Below are 15,110 nucleotides of genomic sequence, written 5' to 3'. Positions count from 1 at the left end.
CCATGGTCAACCTAGGAGCACGAGAGGAAGGCATGAACCGTGGGGTAAAACACAAGCACGGGTTGTCAGAGGGCCAGGAGCTCAGTCCAACTTTTCTGGTAACTTTGCTGCAGTTCTGGCACAGGATCACATACTCAAATTCAAATCCCATCCCGGGCACATGTGAACCTTCCAGTCACCATCCCACAGGCCCTCCCAAGCTCTTGGCGGTGTACCACCAATACCAGAGCTGCACAAAGCCACACAGTGCCTCACACCATGCATTCCAACACCTGGATACCTCTGCCGTTCTTCACTGCCCTGGACCACTTTCCTTACCCCTGAGCCTAGAAGGCTGAGCCACTAAGACTCAGGCAGGTTCTGTTTCCTCGGGAAGATTCCCCAGCTCTCTGAGCCAGATTTAGGGTTGGTTATGTTTTGTTTCAGATGCATTTGTTTTTTGCAAAGCACTTTGGTAACAGCTGTGGCAGAGGGATGCAAAGAGCCTACTCTTTTTAATTTTAGGAGCTCCCTGAGGGCAGGTACTGGGTCTTTTGGGGACAATATTCAGGCAGTTTCTAATAAATGGTGCCAGGGTAGATCGGTGACAGAGAGGTTGATGAAATGGAGGGAAGAATTTACTAGAAGTGTGCCAGTCTCGGTGAGGTGCGATATGTTGACATGTTAGGAAACTGAATTTCCAGACTGGGCTCTAATGGCAGCTGGATGATCGTGGGTGCACAGTTTAACCTTGCAAGGCCTCGTTCTCTAATTGTGAAATCCACTCTCTATCCTGCTACAACCAGCTGGGAGCCCCAGGAGGCTGACGGATATAAACCGTATCAATAGCTCCTCACTGAGGCTTCTTGTGGAGTTTGGCCAATGAAACAGAGCAGTAGGAGATCAGGACCAGGAGGAGCCTGCAATGGAGGATTTTATTCCACCCACTACAGCTCCCTCCCTGCAGCCCCCTCAGCTGAAGCCCTACCGCTCCTCCACGCAGCCCTGCCTCTGTGTTACCACCTCTGGCCCCCTGGCATCCCTTTCCTACTCTCCTCAGGTATCTCACTGTTTCTGTGGATTCCTCCACCTTCCCCGGACCTTTCAAAGGTTCTCTTCCTCAAACTCTTCTCAAATTACCCCATGTGAGGGTGCCATCTGTTTGTTGCCGGATCTCCCACTGACACAGAGGGAAATATCTTTGATTCCTCCCTGGGTCTTTGTGTCGACCGCATGTGATCATTCATGTAAAGCCTTCACTGAATACTCCCAGGGTCTCTGCTGCTACTAATGATCTCTTTGGTGTGCATGAGTCAAGATCCAAGTGAGAAGTCACACTGGAAATGAAGAGCCTCCCTTCTCCCGCATGCTCTGGCAAGCCTGTGGTCCCGCCTGAGCAGAGCAAGTGGCGCCCAGGTTAATGCGCCCTCAGTGCCCAGGGGAGCAGGCAATTGCACGCCAGGGAGAAGCAGGCTCTGTGTGTTTGCTCAGCTCCCCAGGGCTGATGGGATGAATGCTGACAGAAAGAGGGCAGCCAGCGCATCGGGGAAAAACATCGCTGCTCCATCCACCCTGCTCCAGAAATAAGCCAATTACTGACCTGGATTGATTCTCTCCCCGTCATTTCCTCTAAGCCAGCACCTGCATCTAAGTTTCAGAAGCAGCAGTGGTAGCGGTAGCACGTTCAACAGAGTTAAAATGGGATGTGTGAGGCGGTCCAGTAAAGTTTGCCTCTCTCTCCGCAGGCTGAGTTGAAGATTCCTCTTATCCGCCGGGCACCGAGAACTATGAACAGGCAGTAAGTACAGGAACACCACTGTGACTCCCATCACCCAGGGATGCTCAGGAAAGGCACTGCTGCTCCTGAGGGGAGGAGGGATTTCCCGAGGGGCCAGGGTTGTGGCTTGGGCCTTCAGACCACTCCCTTGCTGCAAAAGGCATTTTCTGTGGACGGCCACTTCTCTGGGCCCCGGGGCAGAGGGAAATGCTCCAATGCAGAAGGGCTCCCAGAAGTACCCCGCTCACTGTCCACCCAGGTGTGTGAAGTGCAAGCAAAAGTCAATGGTCCAACGTTGGTCTATGGGGGCGGGATTTGCTAAGGACACCCAAGTGTGCGACTGACTCAGGAAAGCACCCATCTGTACTCTGTGTCTGTGAATATAACATAAAGCAAGCAGTCCTTGGAGGTTTAAGGACTTTCAGGATGAGGAAAAAAAAACAAAACCTCTCTAGAATGCATCTGCTTACCTATTCATTTGGTCTCTTTACTTTGCTTGGTGAAGTAGCACGGGTGCTCTCCTCTGGTGTGACAAGAGAGGCAGAGCGTAGCACTGGAAGGAACATGAGTTTCACAGGGAGGGGGCCTACTTCCATCCCCACCCCACTGAAGCACAGCTGTCTGGTACTGGGATGTTAGCTAAGCTTGCGGGGATTTGAGAAAGTGTTTGGCTCTGTGGAAAGCAGGATCCGGCCTGGAAGAGGAGGGATGTCTGGCTGCTTGGTGAGCCTAGGTCTTAGAGGATCCTGGGGTACAGGATGGCAGGCAACGGGCATAGCACTAGAGTCCAGAGTGACACAGGGAGCAGCAAGTGGCACAGTGGCAGCCCCAGCACTGTGATTGCTCCCCTGCCCAATGTCCACAGCCGTCCAGGCTGGGTCGTAGGAGCTGGAGCTTGTGCCCCTCCTCTTGCAGTGGAGGGAGCTCCTGGGGTTCAGACCGACCCAGGAAGCTCATCAAAGGTCACCTCTGTGCCAGGGGCTGCAGCCCTTTCCTCCTTGGCCGGCACCATCACAGTCCAAAGCAGGGAACCCTAGCTTCTCTGCGCTTCCTCCCTCTCCAGGTGACTTGTCTAGTGATGGAGCATGTCCTGACGGAGCTCAAGTCTGACTCCAAACCTAGGGCTCCTTCCCTGAGTGGGAGATGGGGGAAGCTCGAGGGAGGGAGGCAAGGCTGAGGTCAGGCACGCTGGGCTAGGTCACCTGCGGCAGCTGCTCAAGAGTGGGAAACAAATGTGCCAAGCAGCAACATCACCACAAGGCTTGAGCACTACAGGTGGTGGCGATGGAATAAAGAAGAAGGCACCTGGAGGTTCTGCGACAAATCACCACCGTTGAGAAGCCTCTCACCATTCTACAGGTGAGAAGTTCAACACCAACATCAGTTGCCAGCACTGTGCTCCCTCTCAGCACTTCTCCTCCATGTCCGTCCCATCCCCTATGCTTCCGGTCTCAAGCCTCTCTCTTATAAAGACATTTGCCGTTGAATTTCGGGCTCATCTGGATCATCCTGGGTAGTCTAAGTCATCTCACCTCAAGGACCGTGATTGCATCTGCAGAGGCTTCTCTTCTAATAAAGTTCCAGGCACGGATACCAGGTGTGACTTAAAGGTGGATGTGTACTAGAGCCACCAATGAATCTAAGGTGGACCTTCTAGTGATGACCAGCCTGACATCCGAACAACTTGGGTTATGGCCAGAATTTTAGTTTTAACCTCTGAACAAAGCCTTGAGTTACAATCTGAATGCCAGCCACTTGTGCTTCCAGAGGGTCTCAGATACAGATTTAACCCTTACAGAGCTCCGGAAGGAACATGACAGCATCCTCTCCTGTGTGGGGCTTCCTGAGAAATCCTGGGCCAGTGTCTCACTGAGGTCTGCCTGGCTACAGGAGAAAGATGCTAAAGGCTGTGCAGAGGAGCCTGAGCCTTCAGTTGACCAACTGGAATTACAACCAGTCCTTAAGAACAATTTGAGTTCATAAGCCAAGGTCCCACTGTACTCCAGCAGGCCTTATTCTCAGATTTGCTTTGCCTTTCTGGCGGCAAGGTGAGATGACTGACAATCACACCCATCTGGCTTTGTACCACAGACTTCCTACCCCTTGGTCTCTGCTTCCCTGTCTTTTATAGATTTGGCCCTGTGCTGGAGACTTCCCTTAGAGAGAGGAGACGTCTCCCCTCTAAGATCCTAGGTAGTTTTTTGTCTTTAGACAGACAAATGTCCTCCTTCTGTCAATGGTTTCTTATCAAGCTTTCCAAAGGGTAATGATGACTTTAGCTTCAGAGTGGCGTCAGATATGAAGCCAACAATGCAGAGACCACAGCCCAGGCTGCGCAACTTGTCACTTCATACACGGGGGCTCCCGTTCTTTGGATGAGCTGGCAGGAGCCCACCCATTTGCCTGCCTTCCTTATACCTCCATGCCAGGAAGCCACCTTCTGAAATGGCATTTCTGCCCCATATCTCGGGGCATCCTTTTCTCCCCCTGATCTCCATCAGTCCTAAGCTTGTCTTCACTGTTTCTTCTTATGCATCCTCCAATCACCAGTCCATATTGGATTGCTGTTGGCCCATCCTGAAATCAGAAGAGAACAGGAATCAAAATCACAACAGCCTCCAACACATATGGACAAACACACACACACGTATACAAGAGAAACACACATGCTAGCACCATGTAAGTGAAAAGTAGACCACACTCACACACTCACATGCTACCCTCAGCCACCATGGTTTCCTGCCCATGTTTCCTGATCTGTGTGCTTTTGTCACTCTAGGTACAAACAGTATAGCAGCGGCAGCAGGGCTCAGAGATTTGTTAGAAATGCAGAATCCCAGGAGCCCAGAGCTGCCACAGATGCTGAACCAGAAGCTGAACTTTTTTCCCTAGTTCCTGGCACCACTCCCTTCTCTTCTGGGTGCACTAAGAGGCCCTTAGAGAAGGCAGCCTTCTGTCCAGCTCTGTGTGAGGGTAGTTTGTATCTCTGGACATACGGTGTTCTGTTCTTCTGTGTCTCGGGGAGAGCAGCCCCTTCTACTGTGATGACCATTAACCCGATTAATTCAAGGCAGTAGATTCTAAATCTCATGTGACATTGGAATCATCAGGAAAGTTCAATGTCTTAGTTACATTCTCATTTCTGGAACAAAATACCGGACATCAACAAATAAAAAGGAGAGAAGATGTGTTTTAGCTCACAACTTGTAGAAAATTCAGTCTAAAGTTGACAGGCTGCAAGGTGAGACAGCATGGCAGAGGGGCGTAGCAGAAGGGAAGCAGTCCATATCAGGCAGGCAGAAGGCAGCAGCCAGCAAGCTTGCCTTTTCCACCCCTTTATATTCCATTCAGGCTACAAGCCTATTGGTTGCTACCACCCACACCCAGGGTGGGGCCTCCCATTGCTCGTTCTCAGAACTATACTAAACCAGTTTAGTTAGCACACACCCTTAATCCCAGTATCACACATCCTAGATTGAGTGACCTCCAAAAAGTCCCACCTCCGACAGCATGAAACTCTAGGGGGATGTCTAGATAAAAGCCACAGCACTATAAATACCAACCTCGGCATCCTTCTGAAATCCAAAGATATCAGAACACCTTGGCACCGGTCTTTTAAGTTTTTGAATGCTCAGGGGAGTCTAATCTGCACTAGAGTTAAAAAAAATGGTATCTTATAGTTAGTTCTATATCCTAGAATGTCTTAAAATTCTATAACTGGAATTCAAAACAATTTTAGTAACTCTGACTTAATTCCTTACTATCCGTCTTAGTCTTGTTGGGCTGCTGTAACACAATGTTTAACTCATATGCAACAGACATTTACTTCTCTTGGTTCTGGAGCCTGTGATGTCCAAGAATAAAGCACTGGCAGATTTGGTGCCTTGTGAAGGTTCACTTCCTGCCGATGCGCAGCATCTTCTTACTGTGTCCTGACAGGTAAAAAAGGGTACAAGAGCTCCCTCGGGTGCCTTTCAGAAGGGAACAGATGTTACTCATGAATTCTCCACCCCTATGACATAATCCGCTCTCGAAGGCTCCAAGTCTAATGCCATAAACTTGGGTGATTAAGTGTAAGGATGGGGACTTTGCGGGACACAGTTAACCCATGTGGTCTCTCTTCTTAGACGCTTTTAAAAGGAAAGAACAAATACACATAAGTGAATGAGTAATAGAAAAATAGAAATTATACACACATGTGTGTACAGTGTACATATGTGCATGTATATCTGTACATATTCACACAGTTTATATAAATACCTATATACACGTGCAACACAAGTATCTCCACACATCTTTGCACATCGTTGCTCCAGTTGTGTGAAAGGCATTTATTTACTAAGCGTGCATTATACCAAGCCCTGAGCTAGGCACATCACTTGTAATGATGAAGATCCATTCCCGCCCTCACAGAATATTAGCATATGTTCATCAAATCAATTTGTTATCACATAGAAAATGATGCAGAAACTCCAGGAGAGCTAAGAAGGGGGCAGATGTCATGATTCTAAATTGCTTCTGAACTGAGAAGGATGTTTCCCATTGACTCCCTGTTCAACAAAACTCAGAGCTTCCCTAATAATCGATTAGACTGCATCACACCTCGTCTCTGGGAGCACACTAGGGCTCAGAGAGGAGGAGACGGACCTGCCAGTTGCCCGCTGCACCATTAGGGTGAGGAAAAGGAGTCCGTGAGTCTCAGGGTTTCATTCCCAGTATCTCTTCATTGCTATGGATGAGACTGATAAGAACCTCAAGGCCATGGTTCCAAGTGTTTTGGAAGAGTGAAGATCACCAGAATAACTGCTCCCAGTCCCCTTACAGTAAGCCATGCCCTACATGAGCCAGGACCCTTTGGGAGCTGGAGAGGACAATTCTCTCTTGCATTCTGGGCTGGGAGCTGCATGGAGAACAGGTGTCCCTAGAGGATCCACACTGAAGTGCATCAACTATGAAGAGAAACTAGCTGTGTGTTATTAAAATTATTCCTAGCTCTGATGGAAAATTTAGAAAGCAATTCACATGCACAAAGAACCTGAAACTGCCAATTACCTTAGTTTCCCAAAACAACCACTGCTTTGCTACAGATGTCTTATGTCATCTTTCTACCACTGTATGCAATATTTTTAAATTATAGGACACTGTTAAAACTCATATTGCTTTTAATCATCCACTTTGTAATAGTTTCATATGCTGAGCATTGTCACAGTATTAAATGCTGTCCAAAATCATGTGTGTGCTGCTACTACTTGAATAAAGTAGATAATCCCTTCACTATAATTGCGAAGTCTAAAGACTGAACTATCAAAAGATTCTTTCGGCAAATTTGGCAGCAAAGTCTGACCTGCACAGAAGGGGTTATCTATATTCTTCATTTACACTACTTAGTAAGGCTGTGCACAGATTGCGCTGCAGAAACCCTATGTTTAATGACTGTGGGTTGCTCCAGGCCTTACTGGGGCCAGTTAAGAATACACAGCGCATTTGCCATATTGCTTTTCATGCACAATATTCTGCTTCCCGGCCCCAAGGGATTCAGATAAAGGATAGTAGACCTGTATTTTATTCGGTGGTTTATTTGATCTTGCCCTTGGTGTTGGATACTTAAGTTGCTACCTATAGAGTTTTATGAGGCAGTTTTATCACCAAGATTAAACTCGACTCCAGGAATATTGGAGGAGGCTGGATGGATGTCCCTAGAGGCCAGTGTGGTGTGTGCTGCCATATGTAACACAATCTTCCTCTAATAGTCTATCATTACCGGGAATGCTGGCTCTCGTTATCTGACAATAGCCTGGTGTTTCTTTCTTTGCATTGTGGAACATATCTCTCTGTTTGCTTGTTTTGGAAGGAATTCTGGTAGTAAGAAAAACAATAAGATAGAGATTTAGACATAGAGGAGCCTTAAAGGCAGAGAATGTGACCTTCCACACGTGGCGGTGACCTCCTCAGCAACAGCTCTGTAAAGCAGAGTCAAGATATTTCCCGATAACTCTTAGAATAATGTGCTCAGTACCTTGTAAGGAGTGAATTAGGAGACAAAAAGAAAACCCCTCCCTGTGTTGGTATCAAGAAAGCCAGCTTCAAGATGATGTTCATGATCATAGACTTCATACATTTCTCTAAGCAAAAGTGATGACACTTCCCTCAAATGCCTTTCTCCCTTGCATTCAGTGTGTAGTCGGGATAATAAATGGACCACCTCCATTCAGGCCAGGCTCTCTGTGGTCATTTAGCCTGAGAACTTGAGGCATGGATTCTGGCTGCCCAGCCATTAAACAGATTTCACAAGTGGCCACCAGAGACCCACCTCAGGATAAGGACTCTCCCAAACTCAGAATCAAGAGCTAAAGCCACAGATCTTTGGCTCCCAAACCCATGATCTTGTGCCATATTGAACATCCCTGAAATGATTAAGAATACTGTCTTTGAATATTTCTCATCAGGGACAAATCAACAAAGCAAATGTGTTTTGTTTATTAGAGGCATATTTTCTTTTTAACACCTTGCATGATAAAATTCATTCAATCCTCAGATGAGGATGTTTATGAGCTTTTCTCAAGGGCTTGACACAAACCCAGCACACTGGAAATGTCCAGTAGATGCCATTTCTCTCCAAATGTAGGAATGATAAAATAAAACTCCATGTAAACTCTAGGCCATTATTTTCCTTCATGACATGTGTGAACAACCCCTGCTTTTGACCTCAGGGAGCACCTTCATTTTGATTTGCAGGAATTAATAAGTGTAAATCCCACTGAATCTAGGAAATATAAGAAGCAGCGATTCTGGCATCCTGTGATCAGAGTCTGACACCCAGCTGAGTAGAAAGTATGGATGCCCTCATAGTTACCCAGAAGTAATTATGGACGAACTCTCAGGCCAACCAGGCCTGTCTTCTGATGCTATCACAGTTGTATTGCTGGGAATCAGCTTTGTGGTTGCCTGGTAATTAAAAAGCTGCATGCTGTGAGGGAGCACAGCTGAGATCCAGGGAGAACATTTTCCAGGGTTGCAGACATGGCCAGTGATACCTTTGCAGAAGAAGCAGCAGGTGTGATTGGTCCAAGGACAATGAGGATGGTTTATGGTGGAAAAACGAAAAGCTTTAAGGCAAACTTCCTCCTCTCCTAATGGCAAAATTGCTGGCTGGTGGTGATGGAACTAGCTGATTTAACCAGCTTATCACTGTTTGGGAAACTTCCAGATAAACAAATTTGGTCTCTTGTCAGCTCTCCAGAAGGTTGGACTTTTCATGGTTATGGCCTTTAGGTATGTCACAAGAATAAAGAAGGAAGTGAAGTATTTTAATATTTGAGTACATTATTGTTATATTAAGTATTGAAAATTCATATGGAGCATTTAAAAATGCAAAAAAATATATACATAATGAAAGACTGCCACAATGGAACCATTGAAAAATGACCTTACCAGACATTTCCCTTTAGGGTTTCTTATACAACTATGTACCCTATCTTATATTTAACCTAATGTATTATAAGTATTTTCCAATGTTACTAAAGTTTTTTATAGATATGTGAGTATTCATTATTTTTGATACCCCATAGTTTATATTATTCTACTGCTAAACAACCATACAACTTTTAATTAATTCAATAAGCTCTGTTAATGTTATTATGTCCAAATATTAAGATGTTCTATTTTATTATGTGACAATAATAATCTGGGAGTATTAGAAGGTATCCCAGTGTTTGGAAACCTGATCACTGTGACAGTTTATGACAAGAGCACAGATTTGATTATGTAATAAGGTCCAGAATTTAATGTTGGGCTCTCCCACAACAAGTATCATCGGGTACTCCCCATAAACTAGTGGCTACTTGCCTGCCTCTACATTATCTATACCAAATGTTCCCCCAAAGATAAGATAGGAAAGCTAATTTCATGAAAACTTTCGGTCATGCCCAAGTCATACCAAAAGGGTGAAATGATTGCCAAAAGTTCCGGATGGATGTGATTTATGGCCAATGTCCATCTGGAAATCCTGGGAACCACAGCCATTAGAAAGAAAAGAGGGGATCTTCTGGAAGCCTGGAGGCCTAGAATTTCCTGGAGAAGTGGTGGCAGTCCCAGATGGGAGCAAACAGGTTCTGATCACAGGCTACACAACAAGTAACCAATATTTGAGCACTTACTTACTGTTTGATTTTCATTCTTGCCTTCCATTATGCTCTATTAGTTTTAGGTAGAAATATTTTTGTGGAATTTCAACATCTTAAAGACAAATCTGAAGAAAAAATAAATAAATAAATCTGATGAGTTAACCCACAAACAAAGATATTAATGTCAAACATTTATTTAGCTCTGAGAGCCAAGTAGTTCCGTGACTAAGCGTTCTGGCCCCAGAGTGATCTGATAGAAATATTCATTCTTCCACTAGCTGTGACATTTTAGGCACATACTAGGTTCTAGAACACCTCATTTTCAAAGCTCTCCTAGAGACACTAAACGGCAATACATACGTATGTTCAGCACTTTGGACAGCAATTTGAGAGTATCCCCTAGCTGTAGCCAGTAGTATTTGCCAAATGCAGTGTTTCCCACCCCTACAGTGGCCCCACTCCCACAACCTAGACACAACGCCTTTGCAGGTGAATCCATTTATCCATCTCCCTTAACTTCCATTTGTATCAGATTTGACTCTCAGAATAAGACTGTAGAGTTTGTGTGACAGGTCTAGAAGTTTCCTTCAACCATCCCGGCCGCTCGGCCCCTGGAAGCCAGCTTCCCTCAAAGTCATATACTATGACCGCCATGCTGACATAGACCAAACCATGTGGAGAAGCCCAGCTGCTGTGTCCTTACAAAGACAAGGAGGCTGTGGGCACTGTGCTCTGGCATGAGACTCAGGAGGCTACGGCATTCAGCCCAGTCCGGTCTTGAGAATAACACATGAATGGAGCGGCACCAGAAAACCCAAGAGAAATCCACCCAGCTCAGAACCAGAAGAGATAAACACAGGCCCTTGTTTCTGGCTACTGCTGTGCAGTGATGTGTTAGACTAGCAGTGTTAGCAGCACATGCCAGGAACAGACAGGCTCTGTATTTTCATCATGATCATAATTACTGCTTCAGGCAAGACCATTTGCTGCTGGATGCTGAGGACACAATTTGGAGAGTCACAAGACTTGATACCCTGCTTTGAAGAACATTCATTCAAGATTTAAAAGTAACAATACATAAGCAACTAATAGCCAGCCTTGAAGCAGGATATTAAGAAGAGGTTCTCTCCCAAGTGTATGCAAGATGTTAAGGGGATATAGAGGAGTGGTTTTTCTGTTTTGGAGCAAAAAATGCAGAAGGTTGAGTAGGTATCAGAGGGGCCATCTTCAGAAGGAGGTGCCATCCTGACCTGTGCTTGGGGGATGACTGGGTATCACCAAGCAGCAAATGGAGGAGAGAGTGGGCTCAGGGTTATCTAAGTAATTACAGCACCTGGGGAAGTTCTGTCTGGAGTTAATGTAAACGGAACATTAAATTGACCGATAATTTGAATTTTGTTGCTTAAAAACTGAGTGTAAGTAATTGGAGAGATAATTTCTCAACTACTTCTGATGGTGAGTGTAATTTAATTTCCTGTATCTATTGATGGGGAAAAGGAAGAGTGACCATGCAAAATCAGGAGAATAAAGTCTGACTCTCAGTGGCTATTTTTAAAAGCTGGTGTTGTCAGGGTGGCTTCTGCCAGACTGTGATGTTCCCTTTTGAAAGTCTGCAATTAGAGGTATTCAGGCTGCTATTTGTTGGCATCATTGTTTATTTGAACATAATGTTTTCAAATGATAAAAAATCCTACATTCACTTCAGCTCCTGTAAACTCTATAAAGGGTTTTATCTATATAGATGCAAGTTTTATGAAGAAGAAACATGAAGTATTGCTCTACCATCTTTGGCAAGGTTTCATTTTCTTCCTTTATGTTTTCCAACTACTTTAAATATTGATTAGAGACAAAAGAATGGTTATAAAATATGCATATGGTATAAAGAACAATAGAACAGTTGAGATGTGTGCACCAATTCTCAGTTTAAAAAATGAACGTTGCCTTCATATTTCATGTTTCCATTCACCCTTCTGTGGTTACAACACTTCAAGCCCCAGGCAACACCTATCCTCTGTTTTGGGTTAATTATCCACTTGCTTTTACAGAATAACCCTGTATTCAAGAGTTTTACTATGTATATCCATATCAGCTAAATATTTTAGCATTGCTTGTTTTTTCACATTTCAGCCAAAAGCACAACATTGTAGGATATATTCTAGACCCAGTGCCTGTCCTGGTTAACTGGGCTGCCCGCTGTCAGGTTAGGCAAGTTGATCAACCTCTCCGAACCCCTTTTCTCAGTTGCACAGTGGGAACAACAATACTCCTATTTTATAGTGTTCCTGTGAGAATTAAATGAGCCCATCTCTACAGCACATTTAAAATACTGCTCGCAACATAATGTGAGCTCTCTGTATACACACTAGTTCACTATTATTATTTTACAATGTCTTTTATGATTGCCCTAATTCACAATTCAAAAATCATCTGTGCTGCTGTGGATAGTACTAATTCCTTCGATTTCAAGGTTACGTGATATTTCTTTATGTGACTGCACTATTTATGTACCCATTATCCAGCCAATGGATGCTTAAAGTTATCCATTGATCCTGCCTGCCCTGGTGCTACTATGAACATTCTCCTCTGTGTCCTGGAGCCACTACGCCAAGGTATCTGCATGTAGGGATTACTTTGGGGACTGGGGCTCGAGTTATTCTTGCCTCCAACTTTCCGAAGCAAGGTTGCGGTCTCCAAAATTTCCAGGCCATTTGGAATTCCGGCAAGAGTGTGCCAGTGGTCCAGTTGCTTCACACCAGCAGTTTTCCTTTCTTGCTGAGCCGACATGGTTTTAATTTACAGCTTGTGGGTGAGGGACTTGGTTGAACATCATCTCAGATACATCACTGGGCGTCCCTTCCGTCTTCTCTACACAGGGCTTTTCAACTCTTTTCCCATTTTGTCTTTTTGTTTTTTTTTTTTTTTTTTTTGGTATTGATATGCATTCATTATTTTGTCTGCACATCTCCCAGTTATGGCTTGAAATCTTTGTTCTTTTTTTATGCTTTTGTTTCTTTTTTGACCATTGCTTCAAAGCGGTGGAACATAGCAGGTTCTTCTGTGTGATTCTCTTATTTTGTTTAAAATCAAAAGAAATTTCCTAACGTGAGATCGTTAAGATCGCCTTGCACTTTACATTCCAAACCTTATAGAACTCTCCCTTTTGGGGGTCTTTGATAAGCCTGGGGCTGATTAATTTGCATGTGGTGTAGAGAAATAACCAATATTTTCACACGGATAGAAAATTTACTGTGGCTCGTATATTAGTCTCCCCTCCGACCCACGTGCAGTGCCATCCTTGTCCTAAACCAAATTTTTTAAGCAGGTGGACCTTCTTCCAGATGTGTCCTTTGTGCTACATTTGCAGTATCGAGGTGGTGTCACTTACTCGAGTCCTGATTACTTTATCATAAGTCATGACACCTGCGGATTTACAGAGCCAGCTTGTACCTAAGCTTTGACTTTGCTCTGCAGTATTTACTCTTCCACGTATTAGGATCATCTTATTGCGTGCACACAAACATGCGACTCCTTCTTGTAATTTGGATTGGAATTACCTGCGAATTACCTTGGTAATAAATTTCCCAGGGTATGGACATGTTATATGTCTCCAGAGAGACGGAATTTCTCCAACATAGTTCCATCATATCTTATCATTTTCTTCCCGAGGAACTGGACCTTGTGATCTTGAAAGAGTTTTACTTCTAGATGCTTTACATATTTTACTGACAATGTGAATGCTAGGCTATCAAAGTCTCATTTTTTCATGCTTGTGGTTGGTATTATCATAAATGATGCATACAGTGGTCCTCCTAAATGCTTTATCAATACGAAGAACCTATTTTTGTGTTTGATGTGTAGATAATAACATCTACAAGCAATTCAGTTTTATTCCTTCTTCTTCACTTCCTCTCTTTTGTGCCCCTTCTAACTCATTGGTTAGAATCTCGTGAGCAACGCTAAGTGCAAGTGGTCATAGTGACCGACCTTTTTTCTCAATTTTAAAAGAATCCCCTTTAGTACTTCAGCACAAACAATAAGGCTTGTGTCAGACTTAGATAGGCTTTGGATATTAGGTTGAAAGTATTAGGCTATCAAGAGTCCTTTTTAAAAATCTAACATATATATATTAACTTTATTCAGTATTTTCTGTACTTATTAAGATGAATATGAATTTTTCCTTGCATTAATGTACTGATTTATTTTAATGGATTTGCTAATGTTAAACAAAATTTGAATTTCTAGAAGCTAAATTTAATTTGGTCATGACATAGTGTATCCTTAACTATATTGGTGTGGTAAATTATTAGTAAGCATTAAGGGAAATGGCCTGTAATATTCTTTTCTCCTACTCTCCTTGCTGGATATTGCTATGAATTTGGTGCTAGGCTCATCAAATAAGTATTTCTAAGTTTTCTGTTCCAAGCAAGAGATTGCATGGTGTGATGAGGAATAATTTGCTTCCATGTCAAAAAACTCATCTTGGATTTGAGCTTTCTTGGGGGAAGATTTTCAGCTTTGATTCAACATCATAGTTGCTTATAGAAAAATATTGCTTTTACTGTTCCTTCGTGGGCAATTTGCTGTTATATCTTTTTCTAAACATTTATTCACTAATATTCTCTCATCATTTGAACTTGTATTCCAACAGTTATTTCCCCTTTTACACTTCTAATTTAACCTCTTGGTGTCTTCCTTTTCACTCCTGGTCAAATTTTCCAGCAATTCATAAATTTCACAAGTCCTATGTACTGTAATTTCATATTCTGTATTAGTAACATCTGCTATTTTCTTCATTAGTTCTCTCTGTATGTGCTTTTGGCATTATACTTTTGTCATTTCATTGATCCATTAGTCATTTCATTAGACTCTTTAGCAATTAAATTTTAGCTTTTCTCCTCTTCTAAAATGAAATTTTCCAGCAATTCATAAATTTCACAAGTCCTATGTACTGTAATTTCATATTCTGTATTAGTAACATCTGCTATTTTCTTCATTAGTTCTCTCTGTATGTGCTTTTGGCATTATACTTTTGTCATTTCATTGATCCATTAGTCATTTCATTAGACTCTTTAGCAATTAAATTTTAGCTTTTCTCCTCTTCTAAAATGAAGACATCAATTTTATATTTTATGTAGTTCAATTTTAAGTAATTTCCCATTATCATTTTTTTTTATTCCTAGCTTGGTGATTTAAAAATAAATTCAGATTTCTCTGTCACCTTTCCTACTAAG

The 15,110-nt window shown here is 43.3% G+C and overlaps 1 protein-coding gene across 4 annotated transcripts in view; it reads left to right on the top strand.

The window, feature by feature from the left end:
- The window catches only part of Clnk (cytokine dependent hematopoietic cell linker), a 189,887-nt gene that overhangs the window by 53,750 nt on the left and 121,027 nt on the right, over nt 1–15,110 (top strand). For all 4 annotated transcript variants that reach the window (XM_010641849.2, XM_010641846.2, XM_019210328.2 and 1 more), the window contains one exon: nt 1,725–1,777. In XM_010641849.2, coding sequence (XP_010640151.1) covers nt 1,725–1,777 — 53 coding nt within the window. The remainder of the gene's footprint in view (nt 1–1,724; nt 1,778–15,110) is intronic.

The sequence above is a fragment of the Fukomys damarensis genome, unplaced genomic scaffold, assembly GCF_012274545.1.
Source record: "Fukomys damarensis isolate Sample0158 unplaced genomic scaffold, DMR_v1.0_HiC HiC_scaffold_35, whole genome shotgun sequence".
NCBI classification, from domain to species: domain Eukaryota; kingdom Metazoa; phylum Chordata; class Mammalia; order Rodentia; family Bathyergidae; genus Fukomys; species Fukomys damarensis.
Note: the sequence above shows the minus strand (reverse complement) of the source record. Positions and strands in the feature narration are given on the sequence as shown.